Source organism: Elephantulus edwardii, unplaced genomic scaffold (assembly GCF_000299155.1).
Source record: "Elephantulus edwardii isolate Elephantulus edwardi_28Jun2011 unplaced genomic scaffold, EleEdw1.0 scaffold00054, whole genome shotgun sequence".
Classification (NCBI taxonomy): Eukaryota; Metazoa; Chordata; class Mammalia; order Macroscelidea; family Macroscelididae; genus Elephantulus; species Elephantulus edwardii.
The window spans coordinates 10,389,697-10,417,003 of record NW_006399804.1 but is presented as its reverse complement, the minus strand read 5'-3'; the positions used below and the strand labels follow the sequence as shown (position 1 = coordinate 10,417,003).

The following is a 27,307-nucleotide window of genomic DNA, read 5'->3' as shown; positions in this document are numbered from 1 at the left end:
TTGCATGAGTTCCTTGTTTTTCAATGCAGCGTAGTATTCCATTGTGTGAATATACCACAGCTTCTCTATCCATTTGTTTGTTGATGGGTACTTAGGTTGTTTTCAACTCCTTGCTACTGTGAACAAAGTAGTGATAAATATGGGCGTACAATTGCTGTTTCTTTTATTTGTTTCTGGTCACTATGGACCATCTATTTTTCTTTGCTGTATCCATGTGAAGGATTTCCTTTAGAATTTCTTGTAGAGATAGTCTTGTTTTCACAAATTCCCTTAGTTCCTGCTTTTTAAAAGATGACCTAATTTCTCCTTCATAATTGGTAGAAAACTTTCTGGGTATAGGATCATCAGCAATTATTTTCTTTCAATCTTCTGTATATACCATCCCATTGTCTTCTTGCTCTCATGGTTTCTGCTAAGAAATCAGAACATAATCCAACTGGTTCTCCTTTGTAGATAATTCTTTGTCTTTCTCAAGTTGGTTTTAGTATTCAATCCTTACATTTTATTTTGTTCTTTATAATGCCTGGGAAGGTTTTTTTTTTTCTAGTTCCTCTTTCACAATTTTCTCCATGCTTTCTCTGCTCCTATTGTGTTCTGGAATTTTGATGATTTGTATGTTATTACTTTTTATTAGAATCCCACATGATTCTAATATTTTCTTCATTTTTCTTCCAACTTATCTCTGAATTTTCCCATTGAGGTTCATGTCTTTGAGCTCACTGACTCTTTGTTCCATTTCTTCTGTACTGCTCTTTTGTCCCTCTAGCATATTGTACACCTTTGCCATTTTGGTCTTGATGTTATGGATAGCATTTTCATGCATTTCTGTTATTTCTACTATGGTGCTGGTTAAACCTGTTCTGTAATGTAATGATCTTTAAAGTTCTTGTACAACTTTGTTTATAGTTTGAATTCCTTCTTCCATCATTTGTAATTTCACTGCAAAAATACTTCACTGGAGTATTCACTTTATTTATGACTTCCATTCTTTCATCCAGAATTTGTACATTCTTCTGTAGTTGTCTGTAACTCTGCATCAATACATTTCTTCTGTCACCCTGTCTCTGGGGTATTCGTTGGGTCTGTAATATATATGCTCTGTTTTTTAGGAGAAGTGTTACTTTGTTTTTCACAATGTTTGAAGCTGCCTGCTGCTTTCCTGCATTATGTGAAGTTTTCCCATGGTATGTTTTAGGCTGTCTATTATGTCTCCATAGGTACTTTTCTTGATAGTTCTTTATCTTTATGATATTATTGATTAGTTGTAGGCTTAGTGTGTTTTGTCAATGGGGATGGGCAACTTGCTCAACTAGATATCCTTTCTAGGCTTGTGGAACAGTACCATTTTGCCTTTCCTAAAGTTCTTCAGGTATTCTCTGTTCTACAGTACAACCCTGTGGGAAGCACACTTTATTGCAGTTCCCTCTCCTATAGTTTACTCTAATGGACCTCTCCAAAATACTAAAGAACGATGATGTCAGTCTAGAGACTAAAGAGTGCCTGCTTCAAGCCAAGGTTTTCTCAATTTTGATATGCTTCAGAGAGCTGGACAATGACTAAGTATGATAGAAGAAGAACGGATGGCTTTGAGTTATGCTCTTGAAGAAAAGTTTTGAATGTATCATGGACTGCCAAGAGAACAAACAAGTATGTCCTAGAGAGGGTGAAACCAGGTTGCTCCTTAGAAGCAAGAATTCTGAGGCTCAATCTCACATACTTTGGGCTTGTTTCCATGAAAGAGAAATCCTTGGAGAAGGACATAGTGTTTGGAAGGATAGAGGGTCAGAGCAGGAAAGAAGACCCTTGATGAAACAGATGGCCACAATGACTGGAAATTAGAAGCAGGTGTGCCAGACTTTGAGATTGGTTCAAGATATAGCAAGGTTCAGAGCTACTGTTTGTAATGTTGATATGAGCTGTAGTTAACAGCACACAACAACAGCAACAACAACAACAACTTCTAAAGTTTGTTGTACTCTTTGGTCTGGAGTGAGCAGACCAGGTTCCCCAACAGGAGTAATTTTTTCCAGGATAGATGAAGGACCTTCTCTCCTCAGCACCTCAGTGTGCTGGCTCTGGGAGTGAGTCTCTTACCTGATTAGAGTTCTCTCTCCTGAAGTCTGTTGTCCTTTTTTTTTCTAAGTAATGATGCATCCAGTTTCCCTAACTTAAGCAGTTTCTCTCCAGAGGAGTTGGAGTTCCCTCCTGCCCCAGCACCTCAGTATGTTGGCTCTAGAAAAGACAGCTTCTTAATTAAATTCTATTGTCCTTTTTGGTCTGTGGAGTGGCCTCTGGAGGCTGGTTCCCCAGACAGACTTGCTTCTCTTGAGTATTACCTTTGATATCTATTAATTTCAGAAGCAGTTATTTGTCAGATGCTGCCAATTTCCTGTTATTGTTGTTATGTGCCATCAAGTAGCCTGTGACCCATAGCGTCCTTATGTATAGCAGCCCTGAAGCCTGCCCTGTCCTGAGCGAGTCTCACTAATTCTGACACACCTACACCCATTGTCCCAGTTACTGTACCAATCCATCTCATCAAGGGATTTCCTCTCCTGCACTGTCCACCCTTCTGAGCATGATGTCCTTCTCCAAGGACTGGTCTCCCCTGGCCATGTGCCAAAGTGTGTGAGAGGGAGCTTCAAAATACTAGCCTCCAAGGAGAAACTTGATTTCACTCTCTCCAAGACAGACCTATTTGTTTTCTTGGCAGTCTGTGGTATGTTTAAGATTCTTCTCCAGCACCACAGTTTGAAGACATCAGTTCTTCTTCTGTCATCCATAGTCATTTTCCAACTCTCTATTGTATCACAAGTAATTGAGAAGATCACATCCTGGATTAGGCACACCTTAATATCTAGACTGACATTGTTGCTTTTCAATACTCTGGAAAGGTCTGTAGGTAGGTAGATAGATATAGAAAGAATAACATAAAGAAGAAAGAAAGGATAGAAAGATAGCTAGCTAGTTTGATCTCCCAATATCTAACAACATTTGTCTGTCTGTCTATCTATTGAAGGTATATTCATTTATCTAGAGAATATCTGTGTATCTATAGAAGATCTATCTATCTAGCAAAGGTATATCTGTCAACCTATAGAAGATCTATCATCTATCTATCTATCTATCTATCATCTATCTATCAAAGAGATATCTATCTATCTGGAGAAGATATATCTATCTGGAGAAAGTCTATCTATCTCAGGAAGTCATACATACATGTATTACTAGATAAGTTCTACCAAGTTATCAGTGAGGAATTGAAATGAAGAGAGATTTACAAGTCTTGCTTAACATCATATCACACAGCTCATTTGTATGGAGTAGACATTCAGTGCCCCTGTGTTATGACTCTTAGCCTCTTTTTCCTCCATTATACTAAGCTTCCTACATAAGTCTGTGTCACAACTTAACATTATTTAGTTAAATTCTTTATTAAAATTGTGATCTTAATGAAAGTGTACAGAAAAGTTGGATTTTCATTAATTTATTCTTGCATGTTTTCTTCCTTCCCTCCTTCTCCCTTTCCCCCAGTCCACTTTGCAATGCACCCCTTGTTCCACATTGTAGTCATACATATAGTGCCCAATCATATACTCCTTTCAGTCTTCCCTCATCTGTTCTTAAGCAGTGCTGTTTCTTATCTAAACAATCTTATAATTCTATTTACATAAAAATTCACTGAATGTTTTAAAAACAAAATGCTTTTCTGAAGGTGAATCCAAACAAAGAGATTTTTTAAAACAAGGTAATTATTTTTAAAAATGGTCTTAATATTAAACCTTGGGCTTACAATAATGAATATAGAACTAGATATTAAAATAGATGGGGAAGAAATCTGATATAAAGAGAAGATTAATTTTGTACAAGGTAAGGCTTTTAAAAATGATGCTACTATTTAATATATCCAAAAAGAGAACACACCCTTTCCTGAGAGAAGGCTTTAAGAACATTCCAGAGTGTCAAGCAAATCCCCACACTCTCCTTTGTCTGTATTACTGGATATTATTTTAAAGGAGAAGTATTTTCTGATAATTTAAAATAACAATGTTAAAAGGAAAGTGTTAAAAGGAAACAATGTTAAAAGAAAAGCAGAGTTAGAAGAATACCTTTGGAATCAAAAGCAACCCAATGGTGACTGTCACAGTCAAATGAGTATGTGCAAAATACAGCATCAACATCCAATCAGACTGAAGTCTTGAGGCAAGAACAAATCTGAAATAAGAGTTCATAGAGTTAGTGGTCTAACAAAGATTTCTTCTTAAAAACAACAGGACAGTTCCCAACCTTTTCTCTTGGTGTATTAAAAATAAGAAAGTATATTGATGTTTATATGATAATTATCATTATTTTTATTATCATAGAAGAACAAGAATCTTTAAAAAAATCTAATTAAATAAGTTATGAGCACTTTATTTTAGGTTGTTTATTGTAACAAAAATAATGTATGCATATAGAATAGTCTTAAGTGTTTCCCAAGATTAGTGTAAATTGAATTTGCAAAGGAAAGACAATGAGCACATGCCATTTCAAGAGCATAGGCTACAAATTGTTATTTCAGGGAAATTTGTATCATAAAACATATCCAAATGACTCTTGATTCTGATAGTCATATTTATAATATTAGTTAGAATTAAGGGGGGAAAGTAGGTAATTAGGTAATTATTTGTTACATTTTTTTAATGATTTCAAGAGTTTAGATGGTAAATAATATAATGAAAATGCTAATAGATTCTAGGGAGTCTTAGTGGCTTAGTAGTAAAGAATTGCATTGCCAACTCAAAGGCACATAGTTCAAATCCACTAGCTTCTCCATATAAGAAATATGGAAAATGCCTTCACATACCATTAACTGCCTCTGAAAAATCCCTGTAGGGTCAGCTATGAATTGGTTACAATTTGACAGCATACAACAATAGCATATAAAGTATACATTTCATAAGAAGAGTTTTTGCTATCTTGAAAAATGTTATAAAAGAATTTAAAATCTGACCTTAATGAGTCATTTACAAAGTTGTGATCTAAGATGACATACAGGAAATGAGTGTGTGGGAGAGATTCCATACTGATGTCTACATGTACAAACTAAAGCTCATTATTAGAATACTTTTCCTCTTGCAGAAATCAAATGTTGCTTTTCTATAGGTCACTCTGTCATCACACTTTCTCTTAAATTTCTCCTTCCATTATTTATACATAAAAGTTAAAAATAAGATTTTTTACAACTGCTTTTGAAATAAAAGAGTTGGAAATTTATTTCAATCAATTCTAAAAAGTTCCTAGTTCATAAAAATGTTCATGATCACATAATAAACATGTGGATGTCTAAAAGAGAGAAGGAATTAATTTTTGTGTCTTCATAATACTATATTTGTGACAAATTTACAAAGAAGAATTTTTCACAAATTATTAATATGCAAACACTTCATCAAAATTTCCTCTTTACCTGCCCCTCCTCTCAGCTCTGTGAACATGGAGCTTAAACTCTTATCTAAGTAATCCAAAGGGAAGTGTTCTGTCTCCTGCATCTAGAGAGGTGTATAAAAGAAACTTATAACACACTTAAGAGCGAAGTGTGTTCACTTCAGAATTCATATAGAATTATAAAAGAATTTTGTGGGTTATAATCTTCTCCAATTACTTTAAAAACAAAAGTGCCCTTTACACATGCTTTTAATATGCCTGGATATTTACTTTGCTCATGGACCGGGGTAATCGGGATGGGTGTGTCAGAGGCCATGCGATTGGCACAGGATAGAGCAGGGTTTAGGGCTGTTGTACATAGGGTCGCTATGAGTCGCAAACAACTCGACAGCACATAACGACAAGAACAACAACATGGTTCAGTTTCTGTTAACAGTCTGTGTGCTGGATCAGAACAGGTGTCCTTTACTGCTGGTTTTATAGCACTGCTACAGATTTATTATGGACACTAACAAGTTATAATTTCTGAGGCTTAGTATTGAGGTCTGTAAACAATATATAATATACCTTGGAAGAATGATTTTATTCCAAACATACTAGAGCAGAAAATCACATCAAAGTGAACAGATTTACATATTAAACGCATCCAAATGTACTGGAAAATTCTATCTCAAATGCCAACGCAAAGGAACTTAAAATTAGTATTCCAATATCTGGAAAAAACAATGGTTGTATAAATTTTAAATTAAAAAAGATGATCTTCCAGAACATAAACTTGAAGCATGACAGTATCAGTGACCAGTTAGTTTTTAACTATTACCTGGCTTTTTATGTTGCCGGCTTAATAGAAATGTCTTCCGAAAAAATTGTGGGGCTTCTGCCCAACTTCCCCACCACTGAGTAGTTTTAAAGCTTCATCTCAAAAAGAAATTTTCAATTTTTTAAAAACAGGTGTAAATCCAGGAACATAAAAAGTTTTGTATAAAATGGTGGTTAAAAAGAAAACAGATCTTTTTAAACTCTTGCATTCACCTAAAAATGTGTTTTATGCCTAGCACATAAATGTAAATAAAGTATGAAAACATTCTGGGGAAAAAATGACTTCTGGTCTTTTCTTCATAGAGTAACTATGAATCATACTCTACTCAACGGCAATCAACAACAGCATGTATGTATATAGCACAGGTTTTTTTTTTAAATAGTGGTAAGTGTGGCTCATGGTAATGCAAATAAGTTATAAGATAGGTACTGTTTGTATTTGATAAGTACTGCTGATGTTGGAAGTCTTTTTAAAATATTTTATCATAGTAAAAAATACAAAGATAGACTAAGTTAATTTAAATTATTGTTGCCTATTTTTTTGGGCTTTTCAAATACTGACATAAATACATACATGAATATGTAAAAAAATAACTATATATACTTACTTTGCTATTGACTATTATGTGTTCCCTACTGAGGGTGCCATGGACTGCTAAGAAAACAAAGAGATTCATCCTGGAGAGGGTTAAACCAGGCTGCTTCTTGGAGGCAAGGATTCTGAGGCTTTGTCTACATACTTTGGACATGTTGTAAGGAGAGACTGGTCCTTGGAGAAGGACATCATTCTTGTTAGGGTGGAGGGACAGCACAGGATGGGAAGGCCCTCTGGGAGATGGATTGATTCAGTGACTGGGGCAATCGGGATGAGTGTGTTGGAGACAAAGAGATTGGCACAGGACAGGGCAGAGTTTAGAGCTGTTGTCCATAGGGTTGCTATGGGTTGCAAGCGACTCAATGGCACATAACAACAACAACTTATTCCCAACCATAGTGTTCTACAAATGATTATGCTAGTGACAATTCCATGTGGTAGTCTTTTATACCCAAAGAAGTGTTGAAGAGAGAGTAGTTAATATATACTATGATGATAATATGCCCCAATCTGACCTACTATAACTTATGCTGGAATGGAAGTTTTCATTCAGATATAATTAGGTTTGCCTAAGAAAATAGAGCAACTAATTTTGAGAGACGTAGCTATCTCTGTCCCTCTATTAACATTGAAAGTCCTTTTTATCCAAAATGAGTATGGGTCCATATTGTTTGGAAAAAAGTGTTAATGTTTGTTATGTATATTAGGCATTACATAAACAATTCAATGCTAATTTATATGTACATGAACTTGAATAGTAGTTACAATGATTCCTTAAGCTAGGGTGACTGCTGTTTGAAATTCTGTAGGGAATATATTTAAAGAAAGAAAGCTATTTTTTCCCCCAAACAGTGTTTTAATACACATCTCCTATAAACTAAAGGAGTATTTTCTGAAGTGTGACTTATTTTCAGATGTCACACAAGAACTAGGGGCAATTCTGTGATCAGGAAAGTTTGGAAAATGCAGGTGAAACAAAGTGAACCAAGCTTGCCTAGAGTACAGCTTCTCAGAATGCTAATGTTAATCATGAGGCTCTAACAAGTGGGCTATAAATGCCAAACATCATAGTTACACAAACTTGCATAGGAAACATTAAAAACTGTATACTGATATATCAACCGTGCTCATCTTTGGGTGGTTGGACTAGTTAGTTTTTTATCATTCTGTATGGGTTGTTGTTTTTTTTTTTTTCTCTCTAATGATCATCTATCTTGTCGTCCTGGGTACCATCAACTTGGAAACAACTCACAGCTGACCTTCCAAGAGATTTTCAGAAGCAGTAAATTACACCAAAGTTTGCCCATCCTCCCACAGAGCAGCTAGTGGATGCAAACCACATGCCTTTGGGATTGCAGCAGTTTGTTACCGCTAGAACACCAGAACTCCTTTTTTTTTTTTTTATGATGACCATCTATTGCCTCATAAATGATTTTTTAAAAAGATTCATTAAAACAAAATTTACCTTGCCTACTTTTGAAAGGATTTGAGCCAACTTAAAATTGTTGGCATTTATTGGAAAAATGCCCCCATGATTAATAATGAAAACTAGGCACAGCATCTTTAAGGTAGACAAGGATATAGATCTGTTTTTAGGCATCTTAGGTAACAGTTAATTGGTTTGAAAATTTATTTCCAAGAATTCTAGTGTCAAGTTTTTGAGCAAAAGTAGGAAACCATTCACATTATATGTTCTTATTATAACAAAAGCCATATAAACCCATCTCTAGTAATCTTGACATGTGTACAATTCTAGTTAGTTTAATGTAATATTTAAGTTAGAATTGATTCTAGTAAACAATGTTTTAGAAAACCTCCCCCAAAAAAAATCCAAAGGAAAAAAATAGCCTCTCTGGGAAGATAGTTTGCCACACAGCAGTATTATAATCCCCTCTCACATCCTTGAATGCTAGTCTGAGTAGAGCTGAGCAAGCGTTCTTGCCTTTTCTTACTTATAATCTTATGTTTTCCTTCTCACTTCCCATTTTTTCCCCTTCTATCTTTCTTCCATTTTTCGAGAGGATAAACAATGTCCAAAAGCTAGGAGGTAAACTCTATTGATCTCTGCCACCTTGAAGGAGTTTTCAAGGTCTTCAGACCACAGATACCTCTTTTATTGCTGCTGTTTTGGAAGTACAAAAAACATACACTATAGCAGTGTCCCAACTGCTGTCCGGAACCATCTATTCCTTAAGGCTCATGATACCATTGCATGATTACTATTCAAAGTGAAAGATGATAAATCTGTGACGCCTGTAAAGCTTTCATAAGACTCGAACACATAACCACTTCTACTGATCTCTTGTGGAGACAGAAGAACATGAAGGGAGCTAAAATCAAAGAAATAGAATTCCCTCAACAAACTCTTCTTAATGAGGGGCAAAGGCCAATATTAAAAAGACCTAATTACACTCGTAAACATGACCTCTCAAAACATATACCAAGCAATTGGTCAATAATAGCAGCATCTTTTTTTGTTACTTTTCAGATAATAGGATTACTTCTTTGTTGTTCTATTCTGAAATTTCAGGGAGATCTGATGGCCTAGGAGTAAAGAATTGTGCTACCTACCCAAAGGTTTGTGGTTCAAATCCACCAGCTGTGCTGTGAAAGCAAGATGCACAATCTCCTCCCGTAAGGTTTATAGATTTTGAAAACCCTTGAGGGTCAGCCATGGGTCAGTTCTGACTCAGTTATACAAAACAACTTTGAAGTTTTCATTTCATTTTAAAATATGAGTCAGCTGAAAATTCTCAGATAACTCATGCAAATTTAATTTGACTTGCTTAATATGAAGCACTTTTTTCAAACCTACTCATCTACTGTAGAGATACAAGGGATAAGCAAAACAGAGAGCCAAGTTGCACGTTCTTTCCCAGAAATTAATTGCTAAAATATGATGATGACAAAACTTAGTTACAGTTAATAGTTCAGATAGCAGATTTGAATGTCACTCTTTGTTTTCTGTCTTAAATTCAGTACAAATATCTTAATAAATTACCTCCATGGAGGTATAAACCAGCACATTAAAAATTAGTGTAGACAATTTATCCATATATACTTTACAATGGAGCAGGTATATTATAACAAGGAATATTCCATAGCAAAATACAATATCAAATGACATTTCCAGAAGTGGTTTAACAAAATACAATAACACTAAATTTACCTTCAGAATAAATTAAAGCAATAAACACAGCAGAAGGAACTGAAAAACGACAGAGTTTGAAAAAACTGTATGCATTTGCCACTTGGGTGAGAAAGAAATTAGTCAACTTATAAAGCATTTCTCCTTCCTAAATCTTTCCATTATGCATCCTATGCAATTTTACTATTTAAATTAAACTGTGACACATCATAAAAAAATAAAATAGTTAATTACTGGCACTACAGATCACTTGCCTAATTGTATGGAATATAGCAGAGATAATGAGCTCATTGTGAACTGCAACAGCCATATAGCGTGGCTCATGAAATGCTGATGGGACTGTCCGCACTGCATAGCAGAGATAAACACCCCACAAGAGGAATAAAAATTCAGCTGTGAGAAGAACAAAGCACAAAACAAAACAAAAACATGTTGCCATTAGTTTTATAGGTGAATTAAAAAGTAAAGTTTCAATTCTTTAGCATGCATGTTTATTATAGAAATACAAGCTTAGTTAGAAATAAGTATATATAAAATGTCACTCATATATGAATACGTGTGCCATATATACATTTGAATTTTTTTTGCAGTCTATAGAAGATTTTTCAAAGGTATTCTTTGTTGTTGAATTTTTTAATTTATCCATAAACAGTGTTTTGAAGCTCAGAGTGTTTTTCTAATATCTTTACTTTGTTGAAAGCAATTGTAAATATGATTTTCCACATTGTTAGCCTAAGTTTATGGTTTTCATAGAGCATCCTGGTTTAAAATAATCAAGACAAGAGAGGACTCAGCACATTTTTATACTGATTTTTTAGAAATTTAAGTTCTTACTGCAATAAGTCAAGTACAATGAGTAAAGACACTCATTGATTGAAATGTGGACAAAAGGTTTTTAAGCTTCCGTGGTTCATTTTATAATGAAGTGTATTTCTTTACATATGACAGTTTTTTGGTAGGTTCAGTGCTGAAATGGTCTAGTAAAACTTATATTCATCTTGTCTGTTCACTAAAGCCAGCACTGTATCAATAAAAATATGAGTTTCTGAGTCCAATCAGACTTGATTCTGAACCTTGGGTTTATATCCAGTTTTGCACTGTCATGGGAAAAATACCATCATAGTCACAATGTTATTGTGTGCTATCAAGTTGGAACTGTTCCATAGCTGAACCTCCAGAGGGTTCTCAGAAGCAGTTTAATTGCACAGGAAGAAAGTACCCATCCTTCTCCAGCAGAACAGCTGGTGGATTCAAACCTCAGCTTGCAATCTCCTCCCGTGCACTTTGCAGCAATAGCTTCTTACCACGTCTTATGAATTCACCACCAGAGCTCCCTCCCATACTCATACCTGTTGTTGATGTGTGCCTGCAAATCAGAACCAACCCATAGTTCACTCTCCAATAGGTTTTCAGAGGCAGTAAATCTCACTAGAGGAGACTATTCATCCTTCTCTCACAGAGTAGCTGGTCGATTTGGACATGCCTTTGGGTATGCAGTGCAGCTTCTTACCACTAGGCCACTAGAGCTCCCTCATATCTAATATTGTTAGGTACAGTCAACTTGAGTACAACTCAACAACTCTGTTGGACAACTGTTCAGACAGATCTGAACCCTGTCCTATTCTGTGCCTTCCTCACAATCTCTGACATACTCAAGCCCGTTGCCACAGTCACTGTGTCAACCCACCCAGTAGAGAATCTTCTTCTCTTTCACTGTCCCTCTACCTCCTCAAGCATGATGTCCCTGCCCAAGGGACAGCCTCTCCTAGCAACATGCCCAAAGTATATGAGACCTTTTCTTTGCCTCCAAAGAGCACTCTGGCTGCACCATCTCTAACACGTATCTATTTGTTCTTCCAGAAGTCCATGGGATCTTCAGCATTCTTCTCTAATACCATAGTTCAAAGGCATACATTCTTCTTAGGCTACCTAATGAAATTGTAAAATCTTGCATCGATGTTAATGAAACTTCCTTAGGTAGGGGTTGGTATATCCCTGAATGATTCTCAACAGTGTTGTGGTTGCTTCGGTGGCTTGAAAGCTCAGAGAAATGCATGAGAGTAGAAGGCTTTAAAATGGGATCTAGGCATGTTTAGGCTAAAAATGCAGTCAGGCAGAAGTTTCTAGAAATCATATGCACTCTATGATTTAAGCTCTACAGCAACACCATCTTTGGAACTTGCTTAAACTCTGGCTCTGGTTTCTTCATATGCAAAATGAGGATAGTAAAAGCATACATAGCAAAAATTTATACAATTCATTCAACACACAGTAACTACATAATGAATAGTTTTTAAATTATTTCATCTGATTTTCTCCCACCTGAATTGAAAATGGATGTTTTGTTAAATTAGTATCATAACTTCATTTGCAAAAGAATATCTGATAAATAAGAAGAAAGTTCTCATTTGGATAAAACATTTAATCAAACGCATTACCTGGATGTAGCCTCTTTGTACACAGAAATACTGATCTCCATTCCCATATGTCAAGATGCTTTACTTGCCAATGTTTCAGCATATATTTTACTACCACTTAAGCTGTATGTAAGTTCTTCAATTATTAAAAATCTCTTAAGTCTGTCAAGAGTTACTCTAAAACTTTAATGTGGTGAGAAACTAAAGGGGGGGACCCCACACTGTACTTAAAGCTTTTCTTGAGATTCAGTGTCTGTCTGAATTATTCAGTTGTATCAGGACTACTCCCTAAATATGGTTGCCAAGAAAACTTCTCCACTGGACTCTTTAAATTTGAGTTCTTTTTCCTGTTAAGTAAGAATAGCTATATAGGAGTCCAGGCTTTTGTGTGCAAGCAAAGAAAGAGGTTTTTTAAGGAAAAGTACTGTGCAAAGGGGAACATTCAGGGACAAGGCAGGACTGGCCCAATCTTGTCAAACAATGGAGGAAGTGAATTTTTTTCCAAAGGCTCTGGTGATAGAGCATGAATATGTTTACTCCTGGAGATGGGTTTGTTTGTTTTTTTAAAGAGTTAGCCTATCAAATGGTAAAGATTATCATACTTATTCATGGAAGGAAGAGGGGGTAATCTGGGGTTGGCATAAGGGGACAGGGTTAGGATAATTAATCATGAGCACAGTGTTCTTTCATCATGGCTTCTGGAAGTACCTTCTGGGCCTTGTGAGGAACATGAGTAGATCAAGATGTTCAGCATATGCATGATTCAGGAAATTTCAAACACGTATGTGTGGGCTTAATAATGGCTGTCTCCAGATGAGGCACTTGAACATCATGACACATGACCTTTCCAGGGACTGCTCTCCAGAAGGTCATACAGGAGTCATTTGCTTGGCACCTGAAAGCTCTTGCTGAAGGGAGGTGCTGCATTAGAGAATGCTGTCTTTCCTGAATCAAATCATCTCAGGGGGGAAAAGAAATTAATTCAGCACCTCATGTAAAGAGGGAAAGGAGATGGGAAAATAAGAAAGTCTGTGATTCTGAGTAAACCTAGCAGTAATTCAGTTAAATTTTAAAGCTGTTAAAGTTCTCCTTATTATTGAAAAGGTCATCTTTGCTACAAGGTGAGTAGGTGTTATTACTATGTTAATAGGAAGGAATGGTGCTCAGTCATAGATTGCAGGGTGGGAAGGCAACTACCACATGTAAAGGATTTAAACTTGATAAGCTTTCCTCAATTGTCTTTTTAGTCTAAAAGGATAATTCACTTTTAAAATATTATTGAAGAAATGTTAAGTTTCTATTGCTTTCTTGCCAGTTTTACAGTGTGTTGTCCACTCATCACGTGTCATTAATGTTGTTTTCAGACAAGCCTCTTAGGTTGGGAAGGTGAAAACAAGAAATGATAAATTCTTCACATATTTCTTTTCCCAACTCCTCAATTTTTGTCCTTGGCAATGTTATTGCCTACTTTATTCAGGTTTGAAATTTCTGTTCTCTTTCATTTCTGTATTTCACAGACATTTTTTCTCCCTGTGAACTATTTTTTCCCCATACAAATCTATTCCACTAATTTCCATAATTACAATCTTTGTTGAAGTGGTTATCAGTTCACTTCTCATTAATTCCAATTAATTTTCATCCAGTCTAAACCTGTCTTACTCCCATGCTAGTTCATTCATCATAGCAGTGACAAGTTCATCCTTCTGAAACTCCACTTGGATCATATCAGAATTTGTCCAAATTTCTGGCACCTCATTTCTATCTCTATTAGGAGACTCACTCCCACCAGCGGCAACCCTGGAAAGGACTGCACCCTAAGGAGAGTTACATGTAGGTTTCTGTCTAGGGCAGACATGTCTCACGTTTTACGATTTCTTTGCTGTTTAAGATTTACTTTAGCTACTCCTACTGTTTGGCTTTATTATTTTGTGCTTGGTTCTTACTTGGTCTCTGACTCTCCTGTAAGCACTGCAACCTTTAACTGCCTAACTTTGCACCTAGTTGCCTTGACTCACTCAGGCATGGTTTTGAGCCTGGTCTTCAGGATCTTTGAGTATTCACATTCACAGCATGAGGCATGATATACACCACTGTTCAGAAACTTCAGTGGCCTCCTGCTATCTTAACAAGTGCTTTGTTTGTCAGTCCTAACCTGCTCTAATAGGACTTTGTTTTAAATATCTAATATGACTGCGTCTGCCCCCAACATCAACTTTTTGAGCTGATCTAGGAAGACTTATTGTCCTCTGAACACTCCAAAAATTAGTCTTGCTTATGTCTTTGCACATTTCATTGTAAGGACATCACACATGAAAATACGAAGATGGAGAAAAACTGGATAAATTATGTATACTGCATTGAAGCTGATGAGGGAGAGAACAGTTTAAAAGCAAAATATTTTAGGGCATATGATTATCATAAGAGTTCAGAATGAGGGTTGCAGAGTGGAGTATACTTAGCGTGGGGGTGGGGGAGGATGGGGTGGGGTATGTGTGAATTGTATACCAATGAAGGAGATTTGCTTTTCAAGGAGAAGAGCGAACTGGGGGTGGGGGTGGGTGGGCAGGGAGAAAAGTGCAACAATGAATGAATGGAATTCCAAAATCTTTGTAAATGTTCATGGAAATGAATAAAAAAAAATTTAAAAATAGGAAGATGGGAAAGAAAATGCCAAAATGAGTGTCAGAAGAGACTCTGAAACTTGTTCATCAACACAGGGCCGCTAAAGATACGAAATCATGACAGAAAAGCTGAACAGAAGATATTAAAGAATAGCTCAAAAAAAAAAAAGAGAATAACTCAAGAAGTTACGGTATTACAATGAAATGTGCAAAGACTTGGAGTCAGAAATCAAAGGGGAAGTATATACTCTACATTTATCAAGCTGTAAAAAACTAAAGGAAAAAAAATCAGGCCTTGAGTTGCCATATTGAAGAATTTTATGGTAAAGACAGTGAATGAAATGGGAAGATGAAAAGTAAGCACAGTGCATATGGGTGATAGTATGAAACACAATGAGAATAAATGTAGCAATGTGTGACACTCAGTATACATGAATGATGCATAATGTATACAAATTTTCTTTGCAAAACAATATGAAATAAACTGGGAGATGAAAAGAGTCACTAAGAAAAAAAGATGTATTGGTGAATGCTCAACCATTTTAGGACGTAGCATAATACTGAGAACCAAGACAACTACTGTAGGGAAAATCCAAACTGGACATTAAATATTAGTGAAAAACAATGTTCCAGGAATTGCTAGAAAATTAATGTTTCAACAAATGGATGTGATGCTGTAAGCACTCATTTGTTTATGCCAAGAAATTTGGAAGACGCTACCTGGACAGTCAACTGGAAGAGATTAATATTTGTGCCCATATAAAGAGAGATGAATTAACAAAATACATAAATAATACAATATTATAAATATAAAAAATATTCAGGAGATAATGGGAACAAATGGTTATAGTAGTATATAAACAAAGAATGGCCAGAAATTCAAATAGGATTTAGAAGGAAACATAGAATAAGTGATATTATAGCAGATGGATCTTGACTGAAAGTAAAGAAAAAGTTTATTTTACTGACTATTAAAACTATAAATGTTGCAAAACCTGAGAATTCCAAAACATTTAATAATACACAGAATCTGCACATAGAACTTCCACACAGAACAAACAAATACTGCAAGGTTTAAAATCAGGATTCTGCACTCAATTTCTTTTGTCGATTGAATAATACGAGATCAGGCTATATGAAGAAGAACTTAGTAATAGAATTGAAGGATAATACATCCTTCAATTATACAGCTTAAGATAATATGGATGACACAACCTTGCTTTGATAAAAGCAAAGAGGATTTGAAACCCTTGCTGAAAACTTTCAAAGACTACAACTTTCTGTTTGGGAGCGGGTATTATATATCTCAGTATATGATTATGGTGTTGTTATGTGCTATGTGTTATGAGTCATAACTGACTCACAGACAACAGTTTTTCAGGGGCAGTAAATCACACAGAAGGGTATTGTCCATTTTTTCCCCACACAGCAGCTCGTCAATTCTGAGCTGCATGCCTTTAGATTCACAGCACAACTCCTTGCAAATAAACCACCAAAGTGGTGGTTTGTAGTGATTCTATGAACAATAGATGTGAACCTTGCCTTATCTTGCACAATCCTCACAGTCTGTCATGCTGGATCTCATTGTTACAGTCATTATGTCAACCCAGCTCTTTGAGAATCAACTGTCTTTCACTGTTGAGTTGACTTATGACTCATGGCAACCCTATGAACAACAGATCTGAACCTTGCTTTATCCTGTCCCCTCCTCACACTCTTTGATAAACTCAAGCCAATTGTTAAAGTCACTCTATCAATAAATGTTGTTGAGGATCTTCTTTGTCCAACCCTCCTTATTCTTAGAATGATGTCTTTTTCCAAGGAATTTTTCTTTTTGTATGTGCCATTAATTAAGTCACTTGCAATTGACTCATAATGACTCTGTACAATTGCTCTGAATCCTGTTCTATTTTTAGTCAATTCCATTGTCTCCAAAACACCTACCCCCATTATCCAGTCACTGACTCAACCCATCTCATCCAGAGTCTTTCTCTTTTGAGCTGTCCCTCCACCCTTCTAAACATGATGTCCCTCTCTAAGGACTGGTCCCTCCTGGCAACATGCCTAGAGTACGTAAAAGGATCTTCAAAAGCCTTGGCTCCAAGGAGCAGCCTAGTTTCACCCTATCTAGGATGAGCCTGTTTGTTCTCTTAGCAGTCCATGATATATTTAATACTTTTGTCCAGCATCATAAATCAAAGGCATCAATTCTTTTATCATCCTTAGACATTATTCAGCTCTCTGATGCATAGCAATTAATTGTAAAGACTATGGCCTGAATTAGGTGCACCTTATTCTCTAGACTGACATCTTTGTTTTTCAGTACCCTGGAGAGGTCCCTTACAGCAGATTTCCACATTGAAATTGGTCTTCATTTCCTGGCTGTAGGTACCAAGAGTTTTGATTGTGGAGCCAAACAAGCTGAAGCTGTTAACAACCTCAATCTCTTCTCCATCTATCATGATGCTGTCAATTGATCAGTGGTGAGAATCTTTGTTTTCTTGATGTTGAGGTTCAATCTATATTGAAGGCTGCAGTCCTTGTCCTTCTGAAGTGAGGACTATGGGTCCTCCTCTGTTTCAGCAAGTAAGGTTGTGTCATCTGCATAATGCAGGTTGTTGGTGAGTCTTCCCCCAATCCGATGCCACATCTTCCTCATAGAACCTTATCTCCCAGATGATCTGTTCTTCATACAAATTTAAAACATTTTGAGATAGGCTGCATGCCTGGAGTACACTTTTCTTGGTTTTGAACCATGTAGTATTCTGTCGTTCTGTCCTGACAACCACTTCCTGGTCCAAATATGGTTTCACATGAGCACAATCAAGTGTTCTGGGATTCCTATTCTTCTCAAAGTTACCAACAGTTTGTTGTGATCCACACAGTCTATGCCTTTGCATAGTCAATGAAACACATATAGACATTCTTCTGATACTCTCTGTTTTCAGCTTAGGTCCATCTAACATTTGTTATAATCTCCCTAGTGCCATGACCTCTTCTAAAACCAGCCTGCACAACTGGCAGTTCTCTGTTGATGTGCTGTTCCGGTCATTTTAGGATTATTTTCATCAGGATCTTGCTTGAGTGTGATAATAATGATATTGCTCAATAATTTCCACCTTCTGTTGGATCACCATATTTTTTGGAATAGGAATAAATATGAATCTCTTCCAGTCAGTTGGCCAGGTAGTTGTCCTCTAGATTTCTTGGCACAATCTGTTGAGCATGTCCAAGGCATTATCTGTTTGTTGAAATATTGCAATGCCAATTGGTATGCTGTCAATTTCTGGGGCCTTTTTTTTTGTCCAATTCCTTCATAGTAGCTAGAACTTCCTCCGTCATCACCATTGGCTCTTGATATGTTGATTCTGAGATTCTTCTGTGTCAGCCAGGGTTTTTTTTGAGGGGACAGTAACTCTGTATACTTCTTCCATTATTTTTTAAAATTTTTTTTCTCCTTACATCTTCCCCCCCACCCCTTTCTGGGTCATTCAACATTCTGCCCACAGCATCTTTAAGTATTGCAACTAAAGGCTGAATTTTTTTCTTAAGTTCCTACAGCTTAGAAAATGAGGACTGAGTTCTTCTATTTTGGTTTTCCAACTCCAGCACTCTGCACATTTCAGTATTATACTTCGTTTTGTCATCACATGCTGCCCTTTGAAATCTTCTGTTCCTCTCCTTAATATTTTTATTTCTTCCATTTTGCATTCTTGGCACTCTAGTGCAATATTCAAAGTCTCTTCTGACATCCATCTTGGTCTTTTCTTCTTCTTCTGTCTTTGTAATTCCTATCATATATTATATATTGTATTTTTTATACATATACATACACACATACACATATATACATACATATATATACACACATATATATACATATACATATATATATACATATATATACAGAGTACATGAGACAAGGGTTCACCATCCTTGCTTCTGAGGAGCACCCTAGTGGCACTTCCTTCAAGACAGATTTGCTTGTTCTTTAGTCAATTCTTCCAGCATTAGAATTCTAAGGCATTAGTTCTTTTTTAATCTTTCTTATTCATTCATTGTCCAACTTACAGGTACACAGGAAACAACTGAAAATACAATACTTGGATCAGGTACACTTTAATCTGTAAACTAATATCTATTTATCACTTTAGAGAGGTTCTTGATATTTATCCAAAAAAATATATATTTTTTCCCCCTGCTGCTACTGTGGGTTTTGATTAAAGGTCTAAGTAGAAAGAAATTACAAACAACTTCCGTGTATTCTCCATCTATTAGTCTAGTGGTGAGAATACTTTGATTTTATTCAGTAAGTATTTCAAGGCTTCCCTTTCTACAAGCAGGGTTGTATCATCCGTATAATGCAAGTTGTTTTCTACCAATCCTGATGTGACATTCTCTCACCATATATTCCAAATTCTCAAATTAGGAATAAGTTCAAACTGTGCTGTGGTAAAACTAAGGCCCTAGGAATTGAGATGGAATATGATTTGGGGTATTTTAACAAGCATAAACATCCCTGGATTTGGTCACTAGCCTATGCCATGAAATTTGGAAGACAGCTCCTTTGTCAACTGACTGAGAGAAAAATTATTCCCATTAATAAAAGAAAGTTGATCCAATAGAATATGGAACTTATTGAATAATAGCCTCAACATATGTTGTTAAGGTGCTGTCAAATATGACTCATGGTGACCCTATGAACAATATACTTGAACCCTGTCCTATCCTGGGCCAACCTCATCATGTCTGACACACTTGAGCTCATTGCTAACGCCACTGTGCCAATCCAATCTGTTGGAAGTCATCTCCTTCACTCACCCTCCATGTTTCCAAGTATGATGTCCTTTTCTGAGAAATAACCTTAGGGCTGTTGTACATAGGGTTGCTATAAGTTGTAAGTGACTCAACGGCACATAACAACAACAACAAAATACATATGAGGAAGTTCTGGTGGCCTAGTGATAAGATGTTGTGTTGCATTTCTGAAGTCATGTGGTTTGAATCCACCAGCTGCTCTGTGGGAGAAGAATGGGTAATCTCCTCCCATGCGATTAACTGCCTCTGAAAACTTGTTGGAAGGTCAACTAAACTATGAATTGGTTCCAACTCAATGGCACACAACACCTACATATGAAACATGGAGCTACCACCTTTGCCTCCAAGGAGCACACTGGCTGAACTTTTTCCAAGACATACATTTGTTCTTTTGGCAGTCTATACAGTATTCAGTATTCAGCATTTTTCTTCAGCACTGTAACTCAAAGGCATCAATTCTTTTGTTAATCCTATTCCTTGTCCAGCCCTCTGAGGTAGAACAGGTGATTGAAATAACTATGGCCTCAATCAGGCGTGCCTTAGTCTTCAAACTGACATCATTGCTCTTCAGTATTGTGGTGAAGTTCTTGATAGTGAACTTGGACAATGTAATGTCTCCTAATTTCCTAACTGTTAGTACCAAAGGTGTTGATCACTGGTCCAAACAAGATTAAATCATTGACAGTTTCAGTCATTTCTCCATCTGTCCTAATGCTGACTACTGGTCCTGTGTGAGAACCTTTGTTTCCTTGCTGTTGAGATGCAATCCAAATTGAAGGCTATAGTTCTTGATAACCTGGAGCAAGTGTTTCATGCCCTCTTCACATTCAGCAAGCATAGTTATATAATCTGCACAACACAGGTTGTTGATGAGTCTTCCTCAGAATCTGATAACACAATCTTCTTCAGAGTCCTTCTTCACTAATTATTTGCTCAGCATACAGATTAAATAGGTATGGAGAAAGGATACATTCCTGATGCATAAACTTCTGGATTTTAAACCACACAGTGTTCCCCTGTTTTATTTGGACATCAACTTTTTGGTTTATACATAGGTTTCAATGAGCACAGTTAAGTGGTATGGGGTTCCCAGTCTTCTCAATATTAGCCATAGTTTGTTATGAGTCATATTGTCGAATGTTTTTGCGTAGTCAATAAAACATAAATAGATATTCTTTTGGTATTTTCTGCTTTCAGCCAGGATCCATCTGACAAACTAAAATCTTCAATATTGGACCAAAGAGCAAAATAATAATGAATGGAGAAAATATTGCAGTTGTTGAAGTATTTAATTCAACTTGGATATACAGCATCCATGGAAGCATAGTGAAGAAGGCAAATGATGTGCATTGGGCAAATCTGCTACCAAGAGATTCTTTAAAATAATTCTTTAAAGTAAATGTCATTTTGAGGACTAATATATTCCTGGCCAAAGCAATGATATTTTTCACTTGCCTCATCTGCATGTGAAAGCTGGAAAAAATCAGTAAGGAAGAGGGCAGAAGAATGAGTGCCTTTGACTTCTGGTATTGGTGAAGCAAATGGAATATACAGTGGATTGGTAGAGGTGAAAATGTTCTCCTGCCTTGGAAGAAGTGTAGCTAGAAAGTTTCATAGAAGTAAGAATGATTAGACTTCATTTCACTTTCTTTAGACATGATGAGAAGGGACCAGTACCTAAAGAAGATGGTTAAAGTAGTTATCAGAATAAGAGGAAGACTCTCAATGATATGGGTTGACATGGCTACTACAACAAACAGCAGTTTCTGTGAAGACGGCGTGATGCTGGGGTGTGTTTCCTGCTTTTGAACGCAGGGTCACTGTGAGTCAGCATTAACTCAAAAGGACCTGACAAATTACACACACAGAGTTTTCTGATACAGATATAAAAGGCTACCTCCTGCCACTATTGCAATGCTTTCATAGAATTTTATCATAGCAAATATAAAAAGGAAACAATTACCAGGTTAATTTGCATGCTACAATAGAGAATTACTTTAAAATATAAGAAAAATACATAATAGCTAAGCTGAACATTAACATCATTTCATTAGCCACATCAAACAATATGCTTTAGCTGAAAAACAATTTATTATTCAAAGTACCAATTAAACTAAATGTGATATACAAAAGTTGTGCTGGCTAAAAAAAAATCAGTTTTATATAATTAACTTCAAACTAACACTGCAATTAGTAAAGAAAATATGCATATGTTACCAAATTTTGTAGTGTTACTACGTGGGAGTTGAAATATGTGTTGTGCTTCTCCTTTAGAAAATAAATGATTCTGAAGGGAGGCATGAATAGAATTTAAAAGGGTTGCTTTTATATTTAAAGATCCAAAGGCCTTTCAGAAAACTCGAGTATTTTCTTTTAAATCTAAAAAGAATGACACTAAGTTTACAAAGTTAACTATCATTACCTTTGAAATTTCACATTCCATACTGAAGTAATTGTAAGCTATCTTTCCAGAAGACTGGGCCAACTAAAGGAGTGGGGACTGATATCAGTTCTTAAACAATGGCAATGTCACATCTCTCTGATCTTAGAGACTCAACCCCCACAAGGGCTGAGACAGACAACTTCAAAGTATAAATATTTCTCAAGCTGCTGTATGTTGCTTTGCAATGCTGCAAATGCATTTTGTATAAAATGTCTTTCCTAGAAACTTTAAAAAATGTATTGTAAATGCTATGAATAAAAACATCATGGAAGAAACATTTAAGTTTCATTCTCCAGATGCTCCCTTTAAGATCCTCTTCTGTTTCCCCTCTAAATCCTGTTCACTTAGAAAATTCAGTCAAAGTGAAAAGTAAGACTCCACTGAGAGTAATTTATTGTATTTTAGCTTAATAATATGCTTTGCAATAAACAACACAATTTTAATAATATTTCTAATTGGAATAGTCTTGTATAGTGTTCAGCTGGCACATTAATGCTTAGCATTGGCACATTAATGCTTATGAGCTGTGGTGCTGGAGAAGGGTACTGAATGTACCATGGACTGCCATTAAAACAGATTCATCTTGGAGAGGATTAAACCAAGCTACTCCTTGCAGGCAAGGATTCTGGGGCTTCATCTGACATACTTTGGACATGTTGCCAGGAGGGACGGGTCCTTGGAGAGGGACATCATGCTTGGGAGGGTGGAGGGACAGTGCAGGAGGGGAAGACCCTCTATGAGATGGATTGATTTGGTGACTGGGGTAATTGGGATGGGTGTGTCAGTGGCAGTGCGGTTGGCACAGGATAGAGCAGGGTTTAGGGCTGTTGTGCATAGGGTCGCTATGAGTCGCAAATGACTCGACGGCACATAACAACAACAACAACAGCCCAATTTTTTATGTAAATAATACACAGATTACAAGATTCAGCCAACTATGTGTATCATGCCTCACTATTTTAGCAAGCATACTGTGTTGTTGTTATGTGCTGTTGAGTTTTCTACAACTCATAGTGACATTGTGCACAATAGCTCTGACCCTATCCTATCCTGAGCCAGTCTTGCTGTCTCTGACACACCTTCCCCCATTACTCCAGTTACTGAGTCAATTAAACTCTTCCAAGTTCTTCCGCTGTCTCTCCACCCTTCCAAGCATGATGTCCTTCTCCAGGGACTAGTCTCTCCTGGCAACATTCCCAAAGTATGTGAGATGGAGCTTCAAAATCCTGGCTTTCAAAGGGTTTCAAATTTTCCTGGACAGACTTGTCTGTTCTTTTGGTAGCCCATGGTAGTAGGTTCAATACTCTTCTCCAGCACCATACCTCAACGGCATCAATTCTTCTTCTGTCATACTTGGTTCAGCTCTCTGATATGTGCTCTACAGCGTTTTGGAGAGATCCCTGACAGCAAATTTTATTCATGCAATTCATCTTTTGATTTCCTAGCTGCTGGTGCCAAGACTGTTGATTATGGATCTGATCAAGATGAAATTGTTAACAATCTCAGTCTCTTCTCCATCATCTATCATTATGTTGTCAATTGGCCCAGTGGTGAGAATTTTTATCTTCTTGATGTGAGTTTCAATTCATACAACAACAAAGCATACCATACCACACCATACCACACCATACCATACCATACCATACCATACCATATCATACCATACCTTACATATATTACATATTATATGTGTGAGTGCATTATTTGTAAAAAATAAAGTGTCATCGTTTTCTTTGGTTAAAATATGCACATTTGTGACAGTTCCACTGATGTAAATAATGAGAAGGATACTTTTCATAGAATTCTCAAGACATAATTGAGTTTTACAGCAGTTTTCTGGGTTATATTTCCACCCTTTTATAGTTGAAAAAACATATAAGACATACAACAATTCAACAGTTATCACATAAAATCCAGTAACATTGCTAACATTTTGTACCTGTATAATCATTCTCAATTTCCTTTTTCCAAATTGTTCCTCCCAAAGAGTTAGGAACAACTGTGTAATGTCTAAGAGACATACACTTAGACTTACACTTTAGACAAATGTCTAAGAGACATATACTTACTACACCCTAAGCTTCTAGCACACTTTTCAAGTTGCTGATGTCATTCTGAATTCTTAGATAGGTCTTATTTAATGAACCTAAACATTTTGTTTCTTGAAAAAGACTTCAGAGAATACTTTTGGTGTGTGGTTGAAAGAAGATCTCACAACAGTATCTTCAGGGGTTCATCCAGGCACCATGGTTCCAGAAAGTCTGGTGTATGTCACTGTGTGTTAGAGAGTTGTAAAAGCTGAACCCAGGTACATTTTTGAATGAGCACGTGGTTGACAAATGTGGGCTGGTGAGCTGCATTTTGCATGCCTTGAAGCTAGTTTATTCATCCCTGAGACAGAGAAAGCACGAAACATGTAAACACAACTGTTTCATAAAAAGGACAATGGAGGCCAGGCAGTGTCTGCTCGCATGTAGCTCACTGGAATCAGTAAGACAAAAATAGATAACTGGATGCAGGAAGAGGTAGATCACAGGGCAGGCTTTGGGACCTTGTTCTATCCTCATTGCACTAACTCCCTTTTAAACAGTAAAAAAAAAAGGCTCCTCAGTTTTTGCTCAGTGTTTCCTAGATTTTGAAGTTGGACTAACGTTTCCTTTGCTGTTTTTATTAAGTGCCATAGGCAAGATTCTTGGGTATATTTTTATCTTACTAAAGAAAACAAATACTCTTCCAAGCAATGTTTGTTTGCAATATAAGCTACTACTGTTTTTGCCAGAATTTAATGGTCTGTGTTGATGTTGATGAAGAATATTGAATATCCCATTAACTGCCAAAAGTCCAAATCTGCCTTGAAAGAGTGCTCTTTAGAAGCAAAAATTGTGAGACTTCTTCTCATCGACTTGGGTCCTGTTGCCAAGAGGGGCTAGTCCTTGGAAAAACACATTATACTCTCGAAGTTGAAGGGATAGTGAAGGAGAGGAAGACAACAAATTGAATTGGCAAAGTAACTGAAACAATCGGCTTAAAACCAGTGGCAATTGTGAGGATGGCACAGGATCAGGCTGGGTTTCCATCTGTTGCCCATAGGGTTGCTCTGAGAAAGACTCAATGGCTCTTAGCAACAATATGTGTTGACTAATAACTTAGGGAGCTCCTTATCTTAGTGGTTAAGGAATTGTGCTGGCAACTGGATCTAATCCACCAGGTACTTTAAGGAATAAAAATGGGCAATCTCTTTTTGTGCAGTTTACAGCCTCTGAAAACCCTCTGGAGGGTCAGCTATGAGTTGGCTCCAACTCAGCAACAAAGAATTGTTTATTGAGTTTGTATTGGATTTTTTTTCATCCTCAGTGAATCTGATTTCACAACCAATATGTGTTGAATTTAGTAGGCATTATGGTAACTGTATTTTGTACATTATCTGTTAATAAAGATTTTCTTGTAGAACTGTTAACCCTTTTAAAAAACTGTGGGCAAAATTCCAATTGTATAAATTTCAAGTATGAGACAAAGATATTGAGTGAAAGTGCAGAATAATAATTTTACCATTACATGTAACATATAGGGCATTTGACTTGATTATTCTATTCATATTTCCTTTTCTTTATTGTGTCTTTCACAGTTAATCGGGCTATGATAATCCTGTTAAACAAGCATATCTTTTGCAAAGACCAAGTTTAAGATAATTGTTAGTGGGAAAAGGCAAGCAAGTATACTTGTCTCTCTGGTAGATACATTTAAGATTTGTTTTTTCCAGCTTTGGTGTAGAGTAACAAAAGTTCAGCAAAATTCAGATACTTAAGAGCATATCAACACATATTAAAAATCATAACCATAAGGAGCTCACAAAAACAGACCAAGACTAGAGAGGCTTTAGGATATAGAGTCAAGATCAGAGGATCTACTATGTATTTCAATAATGTTCCCTCCATTTCTCTTTCTCTGTCCACACTTGCATGTGTATGGTGTGGAAACAGAGTTGAAATTGGTAGGTGGATCCTTAGGAAGTTACTATAAATGTGTATTTTACAAAATCTTGGAGACAATATTATTGGATTAGGCTGGGTTTAGAACAATAATTGACCACTAAGTGCATGATTCATGTAGTCTTTGTAAGTTGTCTACTGTTAAGATGGCCAGGAGCCCTTTTTAAAGTATCCTAAGAGTCAACTCCATGGCACCTAACTACTACAACATCACCAAGGGCTGGCAGAGACCATATTCCTTTGAAGTCTGTTTAATTGGTGTGATTGTTGTGTTTTTTTTTTAATTGTTGATGATCTGCCAGCAATATTTCTTCATGTTTTTGCCATGTTTATCAACAGTGATCCTTTAGTGACATGGTTACAAAGAAGATCCATCCTAAGTGTATCTTTAAATCACAGGAGGTGTGTTTAATTATTATTTAGTGTCACTTTAGTGCTCAACTTGGAAAAAAATCTTAAAGACTTTTCATTGATTAAAAAGCTGCATGTCCAATAAGAGAAAGTGATTTTTATGCAAAGTTTCCAGAATGGGTAGGTTAAATTATTTCAAAATGAGGGCATCTTTACATAACATTAAAAGGCAAGTGTAAGCCTAACATTTAGAGCCCAGGAGCTCCCTATTCCTTTTGTAACTTAGATGCCCCTTTCTCTAGGAAGCTTCCTTCCATTACCTAATTGAAAAATTTTCTACCCTTGCACAATTGAACTGATCTTGCTGAAGGTGCTCATCTTTTCCTGCTCCAAAAAGTAGTTCCTTAAGTTTTGCTTTCCTTTGTTCTCTAAGTTGCTTAAGAAAAGAATTTATGAGTTTGAATGCACATCCATGGTCTTGAATCCAGTGCTGGCTGCAGAGGCATGTAGTCTGTGCAGTAGCCCAGAGCCCCTTAGTTGAAGTATCTTCTGTTTTGTTTAATATTGTGCTGATGCTGTTTTGAAATTCTTAATAAAATCTAAACAGGTCCTTGCATTTTCATTTTTCACTTGCCTTACAATTTAGGTAGTTGTTTCTGCCTAATGCAGTAATCCTCATTCA

The 27,307-nt window shown here is 36.4% G+C and overlaps 1 protein-coding gene across 1 annotated transcript in view; it reads right to left on the bottom strand.

Moving 5' to 3' along the window:
* GPR158 (G protein-coupled receptor 158) overlaps positions 1–27,307 on the bottom strand; it is a 570,604-nt gene that overhangs the window by 12,797 nt on the left and 530,500 nt on the right. Inside the window, 2 exon segments of the mRNA XM_006887106.1 lie at positions 4,110–4,215; positions 10,241–10,379. Coding sequence (XP_006887168.1) covers positions 4,110–4,215; positions 10,241–10,379 — 245 coding nt within the window.